This window comes from Chlamydomonas reinhardtii, chromosome 9 (assembly GCF_000002595.2).
Source record: "Chlamydomonas reinhardtii strain CC-503 cw92 mt+ chromosome 9, whole genome shotgun sequence".
NCBI lineage: Eukaryota > Viridiplantae > Chlorophyta > Chlorophyceae > Chlamydomonadales > Chlamydomonadaceae > Chlamydomonas > Chlamydomonas reinhardtii.
The window spans coordinates 2,308,890-2,317,608 of NC_057012.1; the positions used below are offsets into that span (position 1 = coordinate 2,308,890).

At 64.0% G+C, this 8,719-nt stretch overlaps 2 protein-coding genes across 2 annotated transcripts; both read right to left on the minus strand.

Moving 5' to 3' along the window:
* Window positions 1-35: 35 nt before the first annotated feature.
* On the minus strand, window positions 36-3,731 carry CHLRE_09g392251v5 (uncharacterized protein). The gene is made up of 5 exons (XM_043065628.1): window positions 2,703-3,731; window positions 2,310-2,512; window positions 1,599-1,761; window positions 1,207-1,409; window positions 36-827 (listed from the first exon to the last, which is right to left on the minus strand). The coding sequence occupies exons 1-5, from the start codon at window positions 3,326-3,328 to the stop codon at window positions 742-744; spliced, it is 1,281 nt and encodes a 426-aa protein (XP_042920970.1). The 5' UTR covers window positions 3,329-3,731; the 3' UTR covers window positions 36-741.
* Window positions 3,732-4,407: 676 nt separating this feature from the next.
* Window positions 4,408-8,719, minus strand: CHLRE_09g392252v5 (uncharacterized protein). The gene is made up of 5 exons (XM_043065629.1): window positions 8,681-8,719; window positions 8,074-8,246; window positions 7,667-7,846; window positions 7,006-7,249; window positions 4,408-6,665 (listed from the first exon to the last, which is right to left on the minus strand). The coding sequence occupies exons 1-5, from the start codon at window positions 8,705-8,707 to the stop codon at window positions 5,574-5,576; spliced, it is 1,716 nt and encodes a 571-aa protein (XP_042920971.1). The 5' UTR covers window positions 8,708-8,719; the 3' UTR covers window positions 4,408-5,573.

Sequence of the window (8,719 nt, forward strand, 5' to 3'; positions counted from 1 at the left end):
TTGCGGCCAGCTGTTTTCAGTGCCAGGCCCAGCAGTACCGATACCCCTGAGTACCCACTAGCATACTGCTCGGTTGGCGGTCTGCAATCACAACGTGCAACTCCATCCATTGCCGCTACCGGGTTGCTACTAACAAAACGCTTTTGGTTGCAAGCGCTTCCATCACTGCAATACGGCACATACCAGATCCCCAGCCCATGCGTACTGTGCAGTATCTCCTTCGTCACTTTATGCGAATGTGCGTGTACCTGCCTGCAAACCTGCCTCTTCGAGTTTTGCCTATGAATGACAATGCGATTGGACATTTACACACACACACACACACATACACAAATTGCCGCTACCCAGTACCCACGTGTAAGACTAAACGCGCACCGGGTGGCTGACGGCGGCGGCAAGATGTGCCCAAGCTACTGCCACAGCACTCGGCAGTCAAGTTGCCGGTGCAGCTTCAGCAGCACGTGCCCACCCCCCGCGTCAAACTCACACCGCATCCATTCGCCCTGCCTTGCACCACCTACCGATTCACCTCTCACGCACGGCGGCATACCATACCTGTGGAAACACACACGCACGGCACGGCCACTTGCTCACCATGCGCCAGCCACCCAGATGGACTGTCTGACACAAACAATGCGCAAGCCAAACATACACTCGGACAATGTTAAATGCACATGACGCTATGTATGTACACGCACCCTGCATTCAGGGCCATGCTTAGTGGCGAGCCCCTGCGCCCCATCAGCAGCTGGGCGCGGCCGGGGTCCGGACCTCGAAGCTCCAGAACCACTTGCAGCTGGGGCACCTGTAGTTGTCGGCGGCGGTCGCTGCGAGGGAAGCGCGTGAGGTCAGCAGCAGCAGCCAGGTCAGTACGTGCCGCGCTTCGTTCGGATTGAGGCAGGCTGCTGCGTCAGAAGGGTTTACATGCGGGGCAGTGATGGCCCTGCTGCCAGGGACGCTGGTGATCGCACGCACCCTAGGAGCCACTCGCACGCACGCCACGCTAGGCCGGAGGGCCGCTGCCGCTCGGCGCACCCCCGTGGCCCTCCCCCTTCCTCCAGGACGTGGCTGCCGATGACCACACATGCCCTTCTATCGATCTTAGAGCCCCCACCACCCGAGCAGCCCCAAGTGCCGACAAGGCCCCACAGGCCCCACAATACATACCTGCCCTAACCAACTGACCCTGTAACAAAGGTAACTCACGTATCCGCTGCAGCACCAGGTACTTGTCCACCTCTGTCAGGCTGGCGTCGGTGTAGCAGGCCACTGCCACTGCCACCGAGTCGCCGGGGGCCGTGTCAGCCGCCGCCAGGTAGAGGTGCAGGTAGGGGTAGCGCGGGCTGACGACCGGCAGTGTGGGGTAGCGTGGGAAGGTCAGGAAGCTCAGGACCGGATCCGTGACAGACCTGCGGGCGCGGGATGATGACGCGTTTGGTGGCGTGGGGTCGTGGGGAGGTGGTGGGGCAGGAATGCAGCTGGCTACGGCGGGTCGGCAACAGGAAGGCAACAGACCGACACGCCGCGCAATATAATGGCAGGTTCCGCAGCTGTGTGTGCAAAGTGCGGCACGTGGGTAAGCTTTGCGCGTGACTCACCCGTCAGTTTTGGCATTGGCGCAGGAGGCTACAGAGAGAAAGCTCGACGCGGCCCCGGCCCCAAGGAATTGGTCTTGCCGGGACTCCACAAAACACTGCTCGCTCACAGAGCAGTTGCCACAAGCGGCGTTGGGGATGCCCGCCGCCGCGAGGGTTGCTGTGTCTGGGCAGGAGGTGGGTGCAGCGCACAACACAGACAGCGGGCTGGGGGGCCGGGGCGAGGGAGGAGGGGGCGGCGAGGGTGGCGGCGGGGAAGGCGGCGGGGACGGCGAAGGATGTGGTGGCGGGGAGGATGAACAGCTGGACGCGGCCGGGGTCCGGACCTCGAAGCTCCAGAACCACTTGCAGCTGAGGCATCTGTAGTTGTCGGCGGCGGTCGCTGCGAGGGAAGCGCGCGAGGTCAGCAGCAGCAGCAGCAGCAGCAGCAGCAGCAGCAGCCAGGTCAGTACGCGCTGCGCTTTGTTCGGATTGAGGCAGGCTGCTGCGTCAGAAGGGTTGATATGCGGGTCAGTGATGGCCCTGCCAGGGACGGTGGTGATTGCACGCACCCTAGGAGCCACTCGCACGCATGCCCCCGTTGCCCGCCACCCCGCCTCCACGACGTAGCTGCCAAAGACCAGCGAGACGCCGATACCCTTTGACCTACGCATGACCCAAGCACAGGCTGTTTGTCCCACACTTCCACAAATCCGCTGAGCCACCGTAACTCACGTATCCGCTGCAGCACCAGGTACTTGTCCACCTCTGTCAGGCTGGCGTCGGTGTAGCAGGCCACTGCCACTGCCACCGAGTCGCCGGGGGCCGTGTCAGCCGCCGCCAGGTAGAGGTGCAGGTAGGGGTAGCGCGGGTCGGCGACCGGCAGTGTGGGGTAGCGCGGGAAGGTTAGGAAGCTCAGGACCGGATCCGTGACAGACCTGCGGGCGCGGGATGATGACGCGTTTGGTGGCGTGGGGTCGTGGGGAGGTGGTGGGGCAGGAATGCAGTAGGCAACGGCGGGTCGGCAACAGGAAGGCAACAGACCGACACGCCGCGCAATATAAAGTGCAGGTTCCGCGGCTGTGTGTGCAAAGTGCGGCACGTGGGTAAGCTTTGCGCGTGACTCACCCGTCGGTTTTGGCGTTGGCGCAGGAGGCAACTGAGAGGAAGCTCGATGCGGCCCCGGCCCCAAGGAATTGGTCTTGCCGGGACTCCACAAAACACTGCTCGCTCACAGAGCAGTCGCCACAAGCGGCGTTGGGGATGCCCGCTGCCGCGAGGGTTGCTGTGTCTGGGCAGGAGGTGGGTGCAGCGCACAACACGGACAACGGGCTGGGGGGCTGGGGTGAGGGAGGAGGGGGCGGCGGCGAGGGTGGCGGCGGGGAAGGTGGTGGCGGAGGAGGAGGTGGTGGCGGCTGGTAGGTGGGTGGATAGGTGGGCGGGTATGGCGCGGGCGTGGAGTAGTAGGGCGGCGCGTAGGAGGGCGGGTAGTGTGGGGCCCAGGCAGCGTAGTATGGTGGTGCTGCATCGTAGGCAGGCGGATACACCGGCCCGACATACGATGGTGCTGGTGAGGGACCCGAAATGAGGTTGTTATTGCTGCTCCGTAGTTGGCGGTGCCGATGGTTCAGGTGGAAATGGCGGGGATGCCGGTGGCTCGCGCGAGCTCCCACCTCCGCTGTCGTGGAACCAAGCCACAGCAGGACGGCCAGAAACGCTGTGATTGCGGAAGCCAGCCCTCCGTTGCCAGCCATGCTAGTTTGACTGAGCGCGTTTGGAGGGGTGTGGAGAAGCCGCAGGACTTAGTCTGAGTTGAAGTCCATGGGTTCAGAGGCTCGGCTACGCGTTAACTTGTAGGGTTTTCTTGGTGTGCTGAGTAGGAGCGAAAAACGTATGTTTCTTGCAGCTGCGATGCGCTCTAACTAGCAAGAATGCTGAGGGCGGTTTCTCCAGAAGGCGCGGCCGCCTTGTTTGTAGCCTCTGCGGCGTATACAACAGTATGTATGTTCAGCTGAAATTGTATATAACTGCGTACACCATCGCGACACTGGCAGACTACGATTGCGAATGCCCCGCCGTTGAAATCCGCGCCATGCCGTCGCGCGCGCTCTGCAGCGCTGGCAGACTTATGAGCACAAAAAACTTTGCATGCTAATGTAGAAACTATATTAACGGCAAACGTGCTGTCAGGTGTCAACTGTCGGCAACTGGCTTCCAGTTCAAGTGACGTGGCATGTACGAGGCAGTGCTTGGCTCCAGCCAGCAATCTGCAACAACGGTTTTGCAAGGCGTGTTGCGTACCCGCTTTGGCGTATGGGGGTGGCGCGCAAAACCAAGAGGTGTGGAAAGAGTGAAGAAGGGCAGGAGGGGCTGGGGGGGGGGGCGCAGGGAGGAGGGGCAGGGAGGGGCACGGCGGGAGTGTGATGGGACCGTGTTAGGCGGGAGGGGTGGCAGGGGGCGGCCCTACAGGCCACAGCGCGCAGAGGGCGTGGCTGTGCTGCTGGCCTGCTGATGACAATGGGCTGATCGGCTAGGTCTGGAGAGCTTCCATGGGCCCATGGAGTTGCTTGCGGAGGTTTGCACTTGTGTACTCAGCGCTGTGGTAGCGCGTAGGGACGCCAGAGTATTGCCCCTCCCCTCGGCTTGCAAGTTGCAAGGATGCCTGCCATGCTTCATGGGACACTGATTTTGTGCATTGTGCTGCGAAAGCAAGCGCACCAGCAAGAAAGACTTGAAGGGATTGAGATGACACATTCGGCACCTGGCTAAGCCGCTACGTAGCACCATGGCGCCCCGGCGCAAGCTGCCCAGCAAGCACGACCACACACACACAGGGTCTTTCGCGTTACACGGGTTATGGGATCTGATTGTGCAAACTGCAGCACCCGCCTAGGAAGGCGGGTTCGTTGCCCAGCATCAACAACAAAAACGAAGTCGCATGTCGCCCTCATCCCGGACGTCCGACGCACGCACGACAATGCCCTTCGGGCCCGCTCGGTCGCGGAGTCGGCGGCCCCCACGCACACTTGTTTGGTAGCAACACACACACACACACACACACACACACACACACACACACACACACACACACACACACACACACACGCACACACGCACACACGCACACACACACACACACACGCACACACACACGCACGCACGCACACACACACACACACACACACACACACACACACACACACACACACACACACACACACACACACACACACACACACACACACACACACACACACATATACACATATAGAGTAGCGACGCGGAGCTAGGAATCGTAGGAGTGCCTGGGCCTCACGGTACCGTGAGCACATGCATGGGTTTGCACCCTTGAGAGCGTGTGGACACTAATCCCCCCTCGAGGTTAGAGTAGCGGGGGTTGCACTGGGTTGCGCGATTTCCGGTTGGTAAGACCGGCGGCTCACCGCAGCAGGTATGCGAGGTAACTTCAGGTAACATCCGTAAACCGTCGCTTTGCTGCATCGCATACACTGTCTTTGCGTAACGTTTTCCTTGTGCTCTTTAACACACACACACACACACACACACATACACACACACACACACACACACACACACGCGCCACCCGCGTGTTGCGACCGCCGTACGGACACTCATCCACACATCCTGCTGCTGCACGCCGCACACATGCCGTACACATACACCGGCGCTTACACACACATTGTTGTTCCTTGTGCTCTTTGACACGTGTGGCAGCAGCGGCGGTGGCTGAAACAATAACTCGCCGCTGCCCCACCGCCGCTGCCCCACCACCACCGCTGCCCCACCAACGCAATCCACCCTCCTGGTAGGTTCCAGCTTGAAGCGTGTAAACGCGCGCAACCGCACGTATCCAAACCTTACTTGCAATGCGCTACGTATACACACAAACGTACACGTACATGTGTCCAATACATTCAAAGCTTGCACACAAACTCCACAGTCATGCTCTCAGCAATAATTCAAGCGTAGTCAGGCCGATCACGAGTTGGGGCACTGGCGGGCAAAATGCCCTGGCTGGTTGCAGCGGAAACACACGCCCCCAGCTCCACCTCCGCCTCCCCCACCCTCGCCGAACGCAACGCCCGTCGCGGACACATACGTCCCCCCTCCCCCTCCGCCGCCTCCCCCTCTCCCACCGTAACCCCCTCCCCCGCCTCCTCCCGCCCCTCTGCCGCCACCCCCTCCCCCTCCTCCCCCTCCTCCTCCCCCTCCTCCGCGTGCCGGCGCCGCCGACGCGCCGTCCCACTGGTCCTCCCACACGAAGGCGCCGCATGCGTCCTGCTCCCCCCGGTCCTCGTGCCCACACTTGAAGAACGCACGCCCCGGGTTGGCAGCGCTGTTGGACACAAAGCGCCGGCACGGCGCGTTGTGCCGCGGACACAGCGGCACGCCAGCGCCGCCAGCGCCGCCGCCGCGAGAGCCGGAACCCGAGGTGGCAGCGCCGCCCCTGCCCCGCCCCGCGCCTCTCCCGCGGCCGCCACCACCGCCTCCGCCTCCGCCACCGTCTTCACTGGCGGCGTCGCGCCTGCCGCCGCCGCCGCGGCCGCCGGATCGCGCCGTCGCAGGCTCAGACCGAGACCGCGTCCCGCCGCCGCCACGCCCGCCGGTCGCCGCACGGGACGCGGACGCGCCGCGGCGGCCACGACGGGCGCCGCCGCCGCCGCCGCCGCCTCGCCCCTGGTCACCACCAAGGTCGTCATCATGATCGGCCCCTCCGTAACCGCCACCATTCCCGTTATTGCCGTTATTACCGTTGCTGTAGTGAGCCTCACTGCCGTACGCGCCGCCAGTTTCAAGCGCCTGCGAGCCGCCGCCGCCGCCGTGGCGGTTATGGTTTTGGTGGTTGTTGCCGCCGCGTGCGTTTGCCAGAGCGTTGCGCACCGCCGAAGCCGCCGCCGTATTCCTGCCGCCGCCACGACCGCCGCCGCCGCCGCCGCTTCCAGCTGCTGCTCTCCCACGAGCGCCGCCGCCGCCTCCGCCGCCGCCTGCCCCGGGGCCGCCTACGCCGCAGGCTTCCAGGACCTCTTTGACCCGGGGGTCGCACACGAGGCAGGCCGTCAGGTTGGGGTCCTGGGGGTGGGGGTTGGGGTGAGGTGGGGGTGAGGTGGGGTTGGGGGTTGGGATTGGGGCCCAAAGCCGCACACCACGACGGGAAGGGGTTAGTCGAAGGGCGGGCACGGAGGGCATGCAGGGGGAGGGGAGGGCGCGGGGCGTACGTACGGGTTGCGTGTGGCTGTGTGTGTCATTGCTGCCAGCTCGACGACAATGCTTTGCGGCCATGCGATGTAAACTGGGGGCATGCCGTCTGGGCTCCCGCGTGTATGGCGCCCACCCACTGGACTTCACTACCCCCACCCATCCATCCACCCACCCAGCCCCCAGTCCCCAGCCACCAACCCTGCACGCGCACCTGCAGTAGCCCCGACGGCAGCTGCGCCATACGGAACCGCAGCGCCGCACACATGAGCGGACCCGGACCCGGGCCCCCGCCGCCGCCGCCACCTCCGTAGGCGCCGCTGCCGCCGCCGCCGCCGCCGCCGCCGTACGCGCCGCCGGCGCCGCCTCCGGCCCCTCCCTCCGCCGCCACTAGGCCGCAGCGGCTGCAGGCGGTGTCGGACACGGCCGCCGCCGTCACCGCCTTGGGTAGGCCCAGTCTGTGGGTGTGTGGGGGGGTGCGTTTTGATAAGGTGTGTGTGTGTGTGTGTGTGTGTGTGTGTGTGTGTGTGTGTGTGTGTGTGTGTGTGTGTGTGTGTGCAAGTGTGTGAGGGCGTGTGCAAGCCTTGTGTGTGTGTGTGTGTGTAAGTGTGTGTGTAAGTGTGTGTGTAAGTGTGTGTGTGTGTGTGTGTGTGTGTGTGTGTGTGTGTGTGTCTGTCTGTCTGTCCCGTGCGGCCTTTGCCCTGATGCCTGACCATCGCCCCCCCTCTCCCTCCATCTACCCGCCCTGCCCTGCCCTGCCCTGCCCTGCCCTGCCCTGCCCTGCCCTGCCCTGCCCTGCCCTGCCCTGCCCTGCCGTGCCCTGCCGTGCCCTGCCCTGCCCTGCTCTCCCACAGCACCACCACACCTCACCCCACCTGAAGCCGCACACGCCCACGCGGCCGCACACCGCCGCCCAGCGGCCGTCCCCGCCGCGGCACAGCACCAGCCCGCCGGCACCGCAGCTCTGGCAGGTGCCCAGCACAGGGCCCTCGGGAGGCGGGCCGCCTCCACCCCCACCACCGCCTCCGCCACCGCCTCCGCCGCCGCCGTAGAACCTGCAGTGCCCACATTGCGCAGGTGTGGTGGCGGCTGCTCGGTCAGCTCGGCACACGCGTTGACTTGGAGTCGCGCAGCTTGAGCTCGCGCATACAAAAGGACACACACACGCACATACACTGTCTTTGCGCTATGTTTTCCTTGTGCTCTTTAACACACATACACACACGCACACATACAAGACTCGCAAACACGACACAGCCAACAAAGCCGCCCACTGACTCACCCTCCTCCTCCTCCTCCACCACCACCTCCTCCGCCTCCTCCGCCTCCGCCTCCTCCGCCGCCCCCCGCCCCTGCCAGCGGCAGGAACCTGGCCACCTCGCCGGACAGTACCCCGGCGCGCTGCTGGGCGGTGAGGAAGTCGGCACGGAAGAACTGGATGGCCTCAGACAGGGCCTGTGGGTGTGCGTGTGTTTGGGTGGGGGTTGGGGATGGGGGTGGATGTTTGTGTGGGGGGTGCAAAGATGTTTGGAAAAATGGTAGGGGGGAATGGGGAGTTAACTCTAGACCGGGCGGGGGCTAACAGTGGACAATTCCGAAACAGTCGCGCTGCAAGGAGAAACTGGGGATGGGGTGAGGGTGGGGTTTGTAAATACCAGCCCAAACTAAACCAAAACCAACGAAAACGAGGGGAGTGCAGGCAGAGGCGTGGGGGGGCATGACGGTGTTGTTGTGCGAGTGTTGGTAGTTGCGGGGACATTTGGGTTCGGGTTTGGTCCCCGAATCCCTGCACTGCTGACGCAGCTTCGGCAACCGCAGCCCCCATCACCCACCGTAACGCTGCCACTAACCCCTTCATCCCTCCCCCCCTACCCTGCCGCCCCTCCCACCTGCTCCTTCCTCAGCCGCCCCTCCATCCCCCCCCTCCC